At 45.2% G+C, this 15,666-nt stretch overlaps 1 protein-coding gene across 2 annotated transcripts in view; it reads left to right on the top strand.

Annotated features, from left to right (window-relative positions):
- Positions 1-15,666, top strand: part of SLC6A5 (solute carrier family 6 member 5) — a 58,351-nt gene that overhangs the window by 25,729 nt on the left and 16,956 nt on the right. For both annotated transcript variants that reach the window (XM_023191543.2, XM_023191544.2), the window contains 6 exons: positions 2,076-2,210; positions 3,346-3,449; positions 6,110-6,234; positions 11,746-11,858; positions 12,613-12,744; positions 13,915-14,014. In XM_023191543.2, coding sequence (XP_023047311.1) covers positions 2,076-2,210; positions 3,346-3,449; positions 6,110-6,234; positions 11,746-11,858; positions 12,613-12,744; positions 13,915-14,014 — 709 coding nt within the window. The remainder of the gene's footprint in view (positions 1-2,075; positions 2,211-3,345; positions 3,450-6,109; positions 6,235-11,745; positions 11,859-12,612; positions 12,745-13,914; positions 14,015-15,666) is intronic.

Raw genomic sequence — 15,666 nt, 5'->3', positions numbered from 1 at the left:
CCATGTTAGCCAGGATGGTCTCGATCTCCTGACCTTGTGATCTGCCTGCCTTGGCCTCCCAAAGTGCCAGGATTACAGGTGTGAGCCACCGCGCCTGGCCTCAAGTGTCTTTTAATGCAGTTTTTGGACTGTAGCCTACCTGTAAGCCGAGCATTGTCAATGCTATTAAGTTGAGGACTGGTGAGTCCTAGGCCAGACTGTGAAATGGTACTTTTGTTTCCAGTGCCCTGGGCTGGTTCCGCTTTGTGTGTATTGTTAACACTGTACTCTTCCAACAGCCCCATGAAGAATCTACTGTTGCTGCCACTTTGCAGGTGTGGGCACTGAGGGTCAGAGACTCAGAGAGGTTAAGTTGCTCCTCAAGGTGACCCAGTTCGTAAGTGCTGGAGTCAGGATTTGGACCCAGGCTCGTGGGACTGCAGAGGCTGAGCTCTCACACTGTTCCTTCCACTTCTGCCAAATCCTGGTCCCAAGCCCTCACCTTGAGGTTTGATGGACAGGTATGGAAGGAAAGGTGCCCCCACCTACCACGTTCAACTAACCCCCAAGTTCTGCTAATGTTACCTCCCAAATGTTTCTCTTTTCCTTTTCTTTTCTTTTCTTTTTTCTTTTTTTGACATGGAGTTTTGCTCTTGTCACCCAGTCTGGAGTGCAATGGCGTGGTCTCTGCTTACTGCAAACTCTGCCTCCTAGGTTCAAGCAATTCTCCTGCCTCAGCCTCCTGAGTAGCTGGGATTACAGGCGCCTGCCACCACGCCTGGCTAATTTTTGTATTTTTAGTAGAGATGGGGTTTTGCCATGTTGGCCAGGCTGATCTCGAACTCCTGACCTCAGGTGATCTACCCGCCTTGGCCTCCCAAAGTGTTGGGATTATAGGCATAAGCCACCGCGCCCAGCCTCCCAAATGTTTGTTGATGCTGGTCCCTCCCTCTCTTCCAGCATCCAGGAGTACCCTTTGGTTGGCATTCAGGACCTCTTATGACATGATCTCCTCCAATGTCTCTAGTCCTCCACCCCCCTACTCTTAGCCTCAAGTTTATGCTGTGCTGATAGTGAGTAGGGCTTTGCCTCACACGCCTGCCTTGCCCATGTGCCTCCTTCACCTTCCCACCTTGCCTCTTCTCCTCTAAGCTGCACTTGTCCAGCTCAGTGTCATCTCCATGAACCTCTTAGTAGACTCCTACGTTGAGCACAATGCCCTTCCCTGAACTTCCATAGTGCCCTGTGTGTAATTCTCTAGCTCATTATTCAGACATTGTCTTTGTGTCTTCTAGGTTAGGAGTCCCTTCACCTTTGTGCAGCTGATGCCTGGCACAGTGGCCAGCTCATAGGAGGCCCTCAATAAATATTTGTTGAACTTAATGGCATTTAATAACTCGCTTTTATAAATCAGGCACCATGCTAAGTCCTATCCATGCATTAGCTCATTGAATCCTCACGATTGTCTGTAAGAAGGGCACTATTATCCCGATTTACAGATTCAGAAACTAAGATTCAGAGAGCATAATACATTGTCTAAGGTCACACAGCTACTCAGTGCCAGAGGTACAATTTCATTTGAACCTAAATGCGTCTAATTCTAAGATCACATTCTTTTCACCTTACGGGACTGCCACACTTATGTGTATAAACAGGGACGGAAAGCTTAAGCTAATAAGATTCATCTTTAATGGTTGAATTTTGGTGCTCTCCTGGGGGTGGAGTAGGAGCTGGGGAGGAGGGAGGCACAGAGCCCGCTCCCTCCTTCCCTGTGTGGTTCCCTAAGGAGTTGTGTACTCATCAGCTGGGCTGGGTGACATCTACCCCAGTCTTCTGGCTGTAGGCCGACTCATCCCACAGCCTTAGGTCTCTCCTAAGAGGCTTTATTTCTAGCCCTCTCTGACTCACCTTTGGTCCCAGTGCTTTCCCTGCTTCCCCAGCCCTGTCTGCATTTGGGGAGAACTACCCTGATGTGCTCTCTGTCACCCGCTTGTGCCGGGGTGGCAGCCCTACTCCTTCCTGGAGCAACACTCCTTCTGCACAGGTGCACTCTGCAGGGCTGCTCCTTCCAGCCCCTCTGCCCATGGCTTTTCTAGGTGGTGTACTTCACGGCCACGTTCCCGTATGTTGTGCTCGTGATCCTCCTCATCCGCGGAGTCACCCTGCCTGGAGCTGGAGCTGGGATCTGGTACTTCATCACACCCAAGTGGGAGAAACTCACAGATGCCACGGTGGGCTTCTAATTTTATTTATAACCGGCCCTGGGGGGAGTGGTCCTCTGGGATGCTTGGGCAAAAAGGGTTAGACTTCCTCCCCCAGGGAATCCCAGTGTGTGCTTTTATAAGAGCCTGATGATCTTGGTATATTATGCACTCAGGAAATATTTAATGAGAAGTGGACAACTGAGGGTTTTTAGATTCCTGGAATAGTTGTCCTACATCTGGGGTTATAGTAGAGGCTGAAAATGAATAATGAAATCCCCTTAATAGCTTTGGGCCAACTCACACCACTTATCTGTTACTAATTATAGAGTGTCAGAGTGTAGTTTTGCTGGTGGGAAAATAACAGCATTTAGTGTAAACCACAAGCGATTCTGTTTTAAAAATATTTTTACCTGAACCTTTTAAGGGCTCAGACACGTCTGAATACTTTTATACACCCACACAGGGCCAGCACAAGCTGAACTTTCTCTTTGCATATTCTGTACAGGCACATCTAACTCTAAAATTTCCAACTCAAAAACTACAAATGAGGGGTTGATTGTTGAAGGGGAACTGACTTTTCTCACCTTAAAGAAAATTCTGCTTTTCCAGGGTGTGTTAAGAACGCATAGCTAGGATTGAGTTTGATTGCACATAACAGAAAGTCTCCACTTAATGGCAGGTAGGATGTGACACTATAAAGTCTACAGCGGCATAGACGTTGCTTTACTAAGATTGGGGCTACAGAGTTTCAGAAATTTAACAGCAGTTGTAATCCGCAGAAATGTCAGTTAAAAAGGGTTTTGATTTTGCATCCGTTAATATGTTTTGCTGTTGTAAATTATTTTCTGAGATTGTATTGACCTAAAGGAAGGACTCTCTCTTCCGTTTAGCTTTAAAGGAGAGAAAAGATGAGCATGGTATGTAGTGTAGTTTATTGAGTTCCTCACCTTTGATAGAGGAAGTTAAAATCTCCCAGGTAATTTACTGTGCCTTTAGTTTCTAGCACAAGTGATTTATGTTCTCATTGATGTTGATGTCAGGAGTCATCTTGTCCCTGATGTTTCCCCTGGAAACATGATATGGCACTGGGTGTGTGAGACTCCCCTCCCCTGGGGCTGGTCTCCTTTATGGATCTTGAATCTCTTTCCCTTTTGCCTCTCAGGTATGGAAAGATGCTGCCACTCAGATTTTCTTCTCTTTATCTGCTGCATGGGGAGGCCTGATTACTCTCTCTTCTTACAACAAATTCCACAACAACTGCTACAGGTATGTAGAGGTGCTACAAGATCTGGGCATAGCTGGTGAGTGGGACAGAAGAATGGACTGAGTTATCAGACACCTGAGGCCACATCCTCACATTTCATCTTAGGGAGAGCAAGAGATTTGCCTCTGGCCTGGGACAAAACAGGTGCTAAGGCCTAGGCACTGTCTTTTGAAGGCCTAGATCCTCACTTACACACCTGGCTCTGATACATGGTGGAGGCTCAAGTGGCTATTTTTAGGATGGAAGCAAGTTTCTCTGGAGGTCACTGTGCAGCCAGCTGTGTTCTGTGATAGTCATTTGTGAGCTACCTAATCTATGGATACAATGGACTGTGCCTTCAGATGGTCTTCCCTCTGTGTGGGTCTGTGACCTAATCTCTTCTTATAAAGACACCAGTCATATCAGTCACATTGGATCAGGGACCACTCTAATGACCTCATTTAGCTTAATTACCTCTTTAAAGACCCTCTCTCCAAATACAGTCACATTCTGAGATACTAGAGATTAGGATGACAAAATATGAATTTGGTAAGGGTTGGGGAGGGGTAGGAAGATACAATTCAGTTCATAATGGCCTTGAGTAACAGACTATGGTATTTGAACTTCTTTGGTCACAACTGCTCATTAACCATTGACCCAAGTTAGTCTGAACACCATTAAAAGGTGAAGCATTGCTATCTTCTTCATTAGAAATGAGGCCGTGTGGTGTGGCAGAAATAACCCAGGCTGAGAGGTGGAAAGTCTAGATTCACATGCTGGCCTACACTATTAATTACTCCATTACCTTCCCCTGGACCTCAATTTCCTCATCAGTAAACTAAGGGGTCAGTCAAGGTGGATCATTTGCTGCACACTTCTAGGCTTTACATGGTACAGGCATCATCTCATTCTGTCCTGGCAACAGCCTATGACAGACTCATTGCTGCCATTTCAAATCAGAGTGGAAAGGAAGTGGATTGCTCAAGGTCATGCCACTAAAAGGCAGGAGAACGAAGATTTCAGTGTAGCCCTGGGTTACTGTGTAACCCATCTAGCCGTGACCTCATATTTGAGACCAGGATGACTGAAGGTAGGCTGGGAAACCCTGGCTGTCTTACCAGCAGCAGGCTCTGCGATGAAGGTAGAGTTGCTGGGCTCTCTTCCCTCCCCTGCCCCTTTGTCCCTCTCAACCCTGTGTGTCCCAACTCCAGGCTACCCTCACATTTTAGGGTCATTTGACTTTCCCACTGCCTTCTCTTCCCTCACACATAGTTCCTGTCCTGGAGCCGACCAAGGCCCCATCTCCTCAATTTCTGTTCTGATGGACAGATTTACCCCTGTCCCTGGAATAATGTCTCAGTTTGTTCATATTGCTCTAATGAAATGCCATAGACTGAGTAATATGTTTTTCTTTATACATTTTTTGCTTTTATTATTTTTAAATGACACATAGTAATTATGCATATCTATGGAGTACAGTGTGATATTTCAGTACACGTATACAATGTGTAATGATCAAATCAGGGTAATTAGCATATCCACTACCTCAAATAATTAGCATATCTACCACCTCAAACATTTATCATTTCTTTGTATTGGGAACATTGAAAATTCGTTCTTCTAGCCGAATTTGTTTGAAAACATATAATGTTTGAAAACATATAATAAATTGTTGTTAATATAGTCATTTTATAATGCTATAGGATGATTTTTTTTTTTTTTAAGATGGAGTTTTGCTCTTGTTGCCCAGGCTGGAGTGCAATGACCAATCTCGGCTCACTGCAACATCCACCTCCCAGGTTCAAGCGATTCTCCTGCCTCAGCCTCCCAAGTAGCTGGGATTACAGGCATGTGCCACCATGCCCCACTAATTTTTTTTTTGTGTGTGTGTATTTAGTAGAGACGAGGTTTCACCATGTTGGTTAGGCTGATCTCAAACTCCTGACCTCAGGTGATCCACTTGCCTTGGCCTTCCAAAGTGCTGGGATTATAGGCATTAGCCACTGTGCCCAGCTGGGATGGTTGTCAATATAGTCATCCTACAGTGCTGTAGAGCACTATAATTTATTTATCCTATCTACCTATATTTTTGTATCTTTAACTGACTTTTGGCTATAAACAACAGACATTTATTGCTCACAGTTCTGGAGGCTGGGAAGTCCAAGTTCAAGGTGCCAGAATATTCAGTGTCTGGAGGGCTGCTCTCTGTTTCAAAGATGGCACCTTGTTGCTGTGTCCTCATATGTGGAAGAGGCAGACATATTCCCTTCAGCCTGTTTTATAAGGGCACTAATCCTATGAGTTGGCTCTGCCTTCATGACTTAATCACTTTTCTAAAGCCCCCACCTCTTAATACTATCAAATTGTGGATTAAGTTTCAGCCAATGAATTTGGGATGGGGGGGTGGTTCAGACCATAGCAGATGAGTTGAGATCCTTTATATAGAATGTGGAGTCAGAGCTTTGGCCCAGAGGCCCTGAATCAGGGCTATTAGGGGATATCTTTTGAGGCTTTTGGTGCTTTTTAAATGAGTCCAAGGGAGCCTGTGGTTAGGACATGAACATACATGTATATGAAACACATGTGCAAGCAAACACGTGGGCACACATTTATGTGTCCTTCCCCTTGTCCCTTTCTACTCACGAAGCACATCTAATGGAAAACTCTGGTCTCTTCTTTCCAGGGACACTCTAATTGTAACCTGCACCAACAGTGCCACGAGCATCTTTGCCGGCTTCGTCATCTTCTCCGTTATTGGCTTTATGGCCAATGAACGCAAAGTCAACATTGAGAATGTGGCAGACCAAGGTACAGGACAGTTGTTACCCTGCTGTTGCAGGGCAGGTCCCAGGCCCATGTCACAAGCTCCTAATTTATACTATGCTGGGAAGTTGGCCTTCTGGAACAGGATAGAGGGTGGAGGAGCCCAGGTCCTTCTGTACAGTGGGACCGAGGAAGGCTCAAGTAGGAAGCTCACTGCAGAGTCAGAACTGGCTTGTCTCTGACTAGAGGGATTGCTTTAAAAGCCCTCTTTCCTTCTCGTCTCCTCTCCTTCCTCTTACCTTGCCCCTTTTAATTTAGCTCCAGCCTATAGAAGTGAGGGTTATACCTGTCAGGTATGAGTAGAGAATTTATTAGGCAAACCATTGCCTCAGGAGCTGATGTGGGTACAGGCTGCTGTAGGATGACATTCCTTGCAGAGGGCCCTGTTGAAACCAAGGCTTAGTGAGAGAACTGACTTCAGAGGAGCATTTTCCTTACAAAGCACTTTTCTGATTGTTAGGTCAAATGTGCTTTCAGGGCCTTCTGCTTAGTTAGCAATGCAGACCTGCAATTTTTTTCCCCTGTGGGTAGAAAGGTTGGATCGTGCTGGGTGGGTGGAGAGGCATGTGGAATAAATGTTTACTCTTTATCCAAATGATCTTTTTTATTAATGGCTAACATTTGTATGATGTTTTCAAGTTTACAAAGAGCTTTCATTTTTATTTCATTTAATCCATATTACTAGGACAGCATTTTGCAGAGAGAGCGTTCAAGATTTTAGTTTAACTCTTCATTTTCACCCAGCCTGGATCCACAAAGGATTTGGATATTTAGTAGGTTTCAGTGATCAAGGGATTTCATTGTGTTTATTGTTTACCATTATGATCTCATTCTCAATTCAGACATTTATGGGATGCCTAGTGTGTTGGTCCTGTGCCTCATGCTGTGGGGCACGACTATGGCCCTGGACAACCAAGGGGTGTACCTGTGAGAGGCTTGTCTGGGCAGTTATCTTCCTTCAAGCAGCTGACTGCCATTCTCAGATAATGTTTCAGATGTGGTGAGAGAACTAAGCCCTGGAAATGTCACCTTTTTGGATACTAAGATTTCTTCTGGTTCCCTAAGGATAATTCATTACTGCGCCAGTTCATGCTGATAGTACACCGGGGGTCTCAAAGAGTTAAAGAGCCAGCACGTTCCAGGGGTGCAATTATCTCTCCCTGGAGAGACTGTGAAACCCTGAGGGGTGTTTGGTTCCGCAGCAATGCACTAAATTAGAGGGGCCCCAGGAGATAAGCAATGGCTCTTCCTGGTTGAGAATTCTCAGATACCCTGGGAGGCAGGGAGGGAAAGTGAGAGGGTAAACAGGTTTTGTACTTAGAGGTACTGGAGTCACTTCCAGCTGTCCTGTAATCTCATTTCCTCCTAGCAGAGTGGTTGGAGCAGATAGGTTCTGTCCCATTTTCTAGAAGATCTTAGGCATTTTACTTTCTGTGACATTACTGAGTTGTTTTGGAACCAGTGGCCAACCTGCTAGAGACTATGAATCCTGAGATGTGGGCCAGGTTAGTAAACGATTCTGAACTCTTTTCTGCTCCAGGAAAGGGATTTCTGGGGACATATTGCAAAAACCCAAATAGAATGTTGTTTATCTGGTATGTAAAATGCAGCCAACAAATCGCCCATGTTTTCTTCTGAAATTTCTCCTTGCCAGTGTTTTTTCACTTCCTTTGATTTGAACAAGGATAAGGGCACTTCTAACAGGTTCTAACCTGTTGTGTTAATACTTGTCTCTGGCACAAGGGACAGTGGGCCTCATCTCCCACAGGAGAGGGTCCGTGAGATCTTCTCCCAGACCCACTGGGGAAGCTTTCCTGCTCATCTGAACCTGCATGTATTTTTATATGTGTTTTACAGGCTTGTCTTACTTGCCTCGATATGATGGCGGCTCTGCAGAACATAGGACAGAGATTTGGGGTCAGGTCTGCATTAAACCCGAGCCCCATTTCCTCCTTGCTGGGCAACACTAGCATATAGACATTCAGGCCATTTTTGGTGACCCAACTTTGGTAACTAAGTTTTGACCTCTAGTCAAATAGAGGTTCTCCTGAATGACCTAACGCTATTCGATGTAGTTTACCACTCCCTTCTAAAAGAGGCATTTCTACCAAAATGATCTTGGTCTTATCAAAATTTTGAGGGGCTGAGGATGGGTGGGATTGGTGAAGAGACCAGGCTGTCTTTTGCTTTTATGATAGGCCTAGGGAAGGGGGCATGTTCTTCTTGGGGATCTTCTCTAGAAAAGCAGCTTCCAGGGAAGTTAGCCCTTCAGAGCTATCTCCCCACCATATGCATTGCTACCTATGGAGCGGTGACTCATATTCAGAATCTATCCTGAAGCCAAACAAAGATGCTTATCCAGCAGCAGAAAAACTCAGACCAGAGTAGATAAGCAGAAATGTGCATATTTATTTAGCATTCCCAGGTGTAGGTAACTCTCAGCTAAACAGAGCACTGGAAACACTACCTTGGTTCCCTTGCCCCTTAATAGTTCAGATGCCTTACTGATCAAAATGGGCATTCTCAAACGGCACTGACGCCCCTCTTCCATGCAGCCATCTGCCTATCACCTGTATCCCAATCCTTCTGCTCACAGGCACAGAAGTCCAGCTGGCATATCCTCTGAGAGCTCATTCAATTTGTAATAGTTATCACAGCAGAGTGGCTACCCAAGCTGTGCTATGGGCCTTGATGCATTGCATTGACCAGAGCCCCTTGCTGTGTCTTTAGTGGTGCTCTAGGATAAAGGAGGCTCTCATGGTAGGATCTCTGGGGACTCTGCTCAAGTTACTGAAATGCGGAGCCCCTTTGATCCCCTTTCACAAGACCAATAATAGTCTATGTTTTCTGAGTTCCTAGTATGTCCAGGCATTGTTCTAAGCTTTTTACTTGTGTTGATGCATTTAATTCTCACAGAAGCTCTATAAAGGTAGGTACTGTTACTATTTCCACTGTGTGGATAAAAAAACTAAAGTTTGTCTAGAAAGAACAAGTGACTCCCCTAAGTCCTCTGCCAGTAAGAGGTACAGCCAGTTTTTTTGTTTTTTGTTCTTTTTTGAGATGGAGTCTTTCTCTGTCACCCAGGCTGGAGTGCAGTGGTGCCATCTTGGCTCACTGCAACTTCCGCCTCCCCTGTTCACACCATTCTCCTGCCTTAGCCTCCTGAGTAGCTGGGACTGCAGGCGCCTGCCACCATGCCCGGCTAATTTTTGTATTTTTAGTAGAGACTGGGTTTCACTATATTGGCCAGGCTGGTCTTGAACCCCTGGCCTTGTGCTCCGCCCGCCTTGGCCTCCCAAAGTGTCGCGATTATAGGCGTGAGCCGCTGCACCCCGCCACGTTTTTTAATCCATGAGGAAGAGAGCCTGTACTCCAGTCACTGGGATCTACTGCCACCTAGTGGGAGAGGAGAGAGGCAGAACTTGGCCTCCATCAGACTGGCCATATACTCTTTAACATCTAATGGTGTTATTCCCTAGATGACTCCACTCTCCATCAGCCTTGGGTAAGTGGAGTCTGCTGTAATTTAGCTTGCAAATTCCGTCTTCACCTGGGTGCTTTAGGGAGGCAGTTGAAATGGAAGCAGGCTGAATATTTTGAAATCACTTCCTTCCTCTAAAAAAGTTGTAAAGCCCAAAGGTTGGAATCCTGTTAAAGTAAGCAGCTGAGGACCTCTGGTAGTGGCCATTCAAGCAAGACCTTCTTGTCGGCTTTATGGGCATGACTGTCGCGAGAGCATTAAGCTGACTTCCTTGTTGTTCTGCATTTGAGACCTATTTTGAACTTTAGTTTAATACAGACTTTTCTTTTATGGTTCACATAGGGAGCCTTCAGAGACTGGCTCTACAGTCTGTTCAATAAATGCATATAGTGGGGGAATCTCAGGCATTTGAGGCTTTATATTTTAAATACACCAAGGCCCTAGGCAATATCAGGAACTAACAGCCTGATAAATTCCAGTTTAAAAAAGTGCTGCTATGCTTGAGTTATAAACATTCTAGGTGCTGCGACTTCTGGCTGCGGATGTGTGCTGGCTGTGGATTATCCCAGCGCCCACATTCACTGGTCTCTGTCCATTATCATTTAGTTTTCTACTTACAGGGAAATTCACAACTGCTGTGAATTTGGTTACAGCCACCTTTGGTTACAGGAATCTTCCCAGTGAGGCTGTGAGGCAGGGAGAATGACTGGCAGGGTTTTATGATAGCAGAGAAAACTGCCGCTCAGACATCCCCACCAAGACCCACATGAAGTGTTCTAGAGTAAACCTGAATCAGAACCGCTAACTTCCAAGTTCATAGTCCACTCATAGTAGAAGATAATCTGTGGGTGTTGATGATGTAGGGGGTACTGGGCTCGGTGTTTTATCCGCGTTTTCTCATTTGTTCATTGTAACCACCTTGTGAGGTCCTATTTTTATCCCCATTTTACAGATGGACAAAATTGAGGCTTACAGAAATTAAATAGTATGTCTAGGGTTGCACAGATGGTAAGTCATGGAATATGGATTTGGACCAGATCTGACCCTTAAAGACCGAACCCTCTTAATCCTTACATGATGTTTCATGCACCTCCCCACCAACCCAACTAACTACTAGGACTGGCACCATTTATACCAATAGTGCAAGATCCTGAAAGTGTTAGATTCATATTTTATGTGAATGTTTTCTCCTGGAGGACTAAATAGGAGGAAGGGTAGTTAAAGGAAGAAATACATTAGTATTTCTTCCTAGACTTAATACTTAGGTGATGGGCTGATCTGTGCAGCACACCACCATGGCACATGTTTACCTGTGTAACAAACCTGCATGTCCTGCACATGCACCCCAAAACTTCATAAAATAATTAAAGGAAGAAATGATGTCATTCTGGTCATGTTCCAACTTTTAGAGCAGGGATTCTCAAACCTCAGCACTACTGACATTTGAGACAGGATAATTCTTTGTTGGCAACAAGCTCTCTTGTGCCCTGTAAGATGCTTAGCAGCATCCCTTGCCTCCACCTACTAGATGCCAGTAGTTATCCTACCCCTACCCCCAGCTCACCCCTGAGAATAAAAAATGCCTGCAGACATTGCCAAATATCCCCTGGGGTGCAAAATCACTGCTGGTTGAGTACTACTGCTCTAAAGGGTAATTAATTACATTTTTCCTTAATTCATCCAATACGAAGATGGAGTTTCTCATCCTACATACATGGTACACAGCCTAGCCGTGGAGTCCAGTAGAGTTGCCTCTGAGTCTCTGCTTAGACACTATTTTTAGGCCTCTCCTGTGAGTTCTCCTAGCTGTTGACCTAATTCCCTTGGTCTTTTTCTTCAAGAAGCCTATGGTCTAATTGAGGAAATGGATAAAGATGAGTGAAAAATAACAAACAGTGGAAGCAGCATATAAGAAATAATAAATGAGGATCTCAGCAGAGAGAAGGCCGTCTGGGCTCCAGGAAGAGCGGCCTTGAGTAGGGCCTGCCTGCAATCATCTGTCTCGTTCCTTCCAGGGCCAGGCATTGCATTTGTGGTTTACCCGGAAGCCTTAACCAGGCTGCCTCTCTCTCCGTTCTGGGCCATCATCTTTTTCCTGATGCTCCTCACTCTTGGACTTGACACTATGGTGAGCCCCTTTGCCATCAGTCTCTATCCCAGACTCCTCTTGAAGACTCCCCCTCTTCTGGGTCCTGGGTTCACCCTTCAGGAGAGCGGTAGGCTTAGGGGTGTCTGAACGCTTCTCCCGAGAGATCTAGAGATGCTGAAGTGCCTGCGTAGGGCTCAGGATCACCTTGTATTTTGGGTACTCATGTAATGGTGCAAGAGAGTCGTCCTCTCTCTTTCCTTCTCCCTCTGTTCTACGTGGCAATTTTTAGTCTGTGTGCTTCCTGCCTTTGTGTCATTTTGCCACAGCAAATTCTGTAGGGCTGGATGAAAAATAATGTGAAGTCAATTTTAGGGAAATTGCTGTGGGGCTGAGACAACCACAGATCATGCTGACAGGTGCTCAGAGTTTAGTCTTTGGGTGCAAAGAGGGTTTTTCCTCAAGTAGAAGAGCAAATGCAAGGTAAACTGGAGGACAGGAATTTACATCTCATGAATACAAAATGAAACTTAAAATGTCCTAATGGATGAATATGAATGCAAGTCTCTGGGGGTTGGAAGTGCAATTTTTAAAGCTCACATCCTACTTGGGTTCTCTTGGCTGCCCGTGTGGGTTGGACCCCAAGGAGGCTTTTTAGACCCCTTGAGGGAATGCCATCCTAAAAACCAAACCTAACACAAATACAGCTTTCCTGGATGGGACATGCAAAGGGCTTGGGGGTACCTTCTGGGTGGTACAATTTGACTCAGATGTTCATTTCCTGACACGGTTTCAGTTTGCCACCATCGAGACCATAGTGACCTCCATCTCAGACGAGTTCCCCAAGTACCTGCGCACACACAAGCCAGTGTTTACTCTGGGCTGCTGCATTTGTTTCTTCATCATGGGTTTTCCAATGATCACTCAGGTAAGCTGCCTCCTGGGCACAGGCTTGGGGTGGGGATAGGTGGGTGGGAGCGCCAATGGCTATCTGTCCTTCAACCCTTAGCAGCTCTCAGACCTTATAATCAAAGGCAAATCATTGCCATTTCCATGTAAATGGCAGCAGTTCATTAGGGATTCTGACTGTAGAGGGAAATATGTCATCTTGGCTACCAGTGATGCTTCTAGTATCTCATAATTGAGATGTAGCCTTATTGAGCCAACAAGGCAGGTGTGTCCTACTTTAAGAAAATAGAATACGTGGCTTGGTGCAGTGGCGCATGTCTCTAGTCCCAGCTACTTGGGAGGCTGAGGCAGAAGGATTGCTTGAGGCCAGGAGTTCATGGTTGCAGTGTGCTCTGATTGCATTTGTGAACAACCACTATACTCCTGCCCGGGCAATATCGTGGGACCCCGCCTCTAAAAAAGTAAATAAAAAATTAGGAAAAAGAAAACAGAATACATAAAAATCTTTATTTACCAACTAGGTACATTTTCTGATGATTACTGTCATGTATGAGCCAACAGCCACTTCAGTTTCTTCTAGTCCTGAGTGTCTCGGTAAATTGTGTTAACTCACTCAGTATATATATTGCTTTTGTTGTCTCTGTGGCCTTGAGCAAGTTAACTACTCAGGGCTTTAATTTCTTCCTCTGTAAAATAATGGATTGGAATGTGAAGGTCTCTGCACCTTATTTATTGTTGGGAGACTTAAAGAGTGAGGTAGAGATACATGGGGGATGTGTGAGAAATACCCAGAGACACCTAAAGGTCATCGGAGGGTCAATTGAATGCAGATACATAGGTGGATACGATCAATTGCTTAAAGCAAAAATAAAGCCACCTGGCTGCTTTCACATATACTTCAGACATTGACCTTTGCCTTCCAAGAATAAGATGTTAAATCACTTTTTTTTGGTGCTTGTTATATTGATTAGCTCGGAGCCTGTTGAGGAACTGCTTTGCTGACACAGCAAGGCCTCCAGCGTACATGCTGGACCAGGTGTAGGTTACTGCTATTGAAAAGAGGGGAGATGCATGGACTCCTGTTTGCACCTGACTCTTCTTAGGATTGAGATAACTGGCTGTTAAACGTGGGAAGAGATAGCCCGGCTCCAGGACGTATTTGATATTGGTTGTTTCTCTCTCCTGTTAGGGTGGAATTTATATGTTTCAGCTTGTGGACACCTATGCTGCCTCCTATGCCCTTGTCATCATTGCCATTTTTGAGCTCGTGGGGATCTCTTATGTGTATGGTAAGGAAATCACTGTGCCTGTTGCTTAAGTGGAGCTTGAGTGTCGGTAAGGCATTCATGGCAAGCAGATTTTCCATACTTAATAAGACAATACAAGGCTTAAATTGCAACTATTTAGGAAATCTAAGAGAGCTGCACCTTTGTTTCCAAACTTGCCTCAAGACCACCGTGATCCAAATTTAATAGGGAAACAAGAGGTGGCTGAAGATGAAACTTAAAAATCTTTGTATCAGAAATTCCTAGGACTCAGATACCCCTTTGGGTATGGGCTGGTATGTGAACAGTTAATGCTTTAGAATAATGGCCAGATCAGGGAGAAGGAGGCTACTTTGCAGGCATGAAATTATTTCCTGATCTTCAGTGCCCATGCAGCTTGAATTGAGGGATAACTTTGTAGCTGGTCCCTGGGTACTGCAGTGAGAAGAGACCACTCAGTTCACAGATCCTTAGGAAACTTTACTAGCATCACAGGTGCCTGTGATGCAATATCTCAATCTCAAATTTTTCCAGGAATAAACTTCCAGTTGTCTTACAGTTTATCCTTCTTACTATCACAATAGCAACCAGCTCGCCATATCAGTGGGGCCATTATCAAGAACAGAAATGGTGAGCTATCAGATGTCATCTTTGCCCTTTGTGTGGAGGTGTTTGTCCTCCGGTTTCAAGGGTATCTCCTGGTCCCTTGTATGCACTGTCAGTTAAAGAAAGTCCTATTTGATTCAAGGCCCTACCGACTTCCTTCTGCTTGGAAGCCTGCTCAGAACTGTCCCGAGGCCTCAGTTCAGATTATCTAACAGTACTTCAGAGCTCAAAAGAGACAGCAACATATTCTAAGCCAAAAGGAAGTGAAATATATTATTTGGAATGCAGCATATGCTCAAGGGACAAATGTACCATCTGGAGCCCAAAGGAAGAGGGGTCTAGGCCAGAGGGGTCTGCAGAGCTCTGCGGGTATCCCCGTTAAGAGCATCTTATTTTTAAAGTAATTGTTAGGCTCCACCCAACAGGTGCTTAACAGTGTCTTGCTTTTCTGGAAAGCTCATTAAAATAAAGGGGGTGGAGTGCGAATCCAGAAGGAAAAAAGAAACCTCCTGTGTAAACATCCTGGTACTCACTCCAGAAACAGGATGATACTTGCAGTCAATTTTGAACATTGGTAGAAGGGAAATTTATTTCAGACTAGAGACCACATCCCCACTGCAGGGAGAGTTTAGTTCCTGGCAAGAGAGGTAGGCAGGCATGCCAGTTGTCCTGATGAGATCAGAGACCAAGCTGCCAGCACTTTTGGCTGATAAGACAGCCTGGATCCTGCAGTGATGGTGTGATTGAAGACCTGCTGTCGGAGTTAGGGTGAGGCTTCAAAGTGCTTTCTAGCTGAGCAGAGAGCGGTAGGAACCCAGTGAAATCCACCACAGGGAATCATAACTTTGTGCCCAGAAACCAAAGTCCTTGCCAGGAGAGGCAAGAAGAAGAAGCCTCCAAGGTCCTTCTTTGGCAACTCAGCCCCTCATGGGTCCACATGTAAGCTGAGGTCACCAGATGATCTGTTGGCAAAGTCAGGAAAGCTCTTTATTTGCAGCGCTGGCCCAAGTGCAGGTAACTATCTCATTTACATCTTCTGTTACCTGTATCCTAACTGCTGATTGCCACAA

Source organism: Piliocolobus tephrosceles, chromosome 13 (assembly GCF_002776525.5).
Source record: "Piliocolobus tephrosceles isolate RC106 chromosome 13, ASM277652v3, whole genome shotgun sequence".
In the NCBI taxonomy this organism is placed as follows: Eukaryota; Metazoa; Chordata; class Mammalia; order Primates; family Cercopithecidae; genus Piliocolobus; species Piliocolobus tephrosceles.
This window is presented reverse-complemented; position numbering and strand designations above follow the sequence as displayed.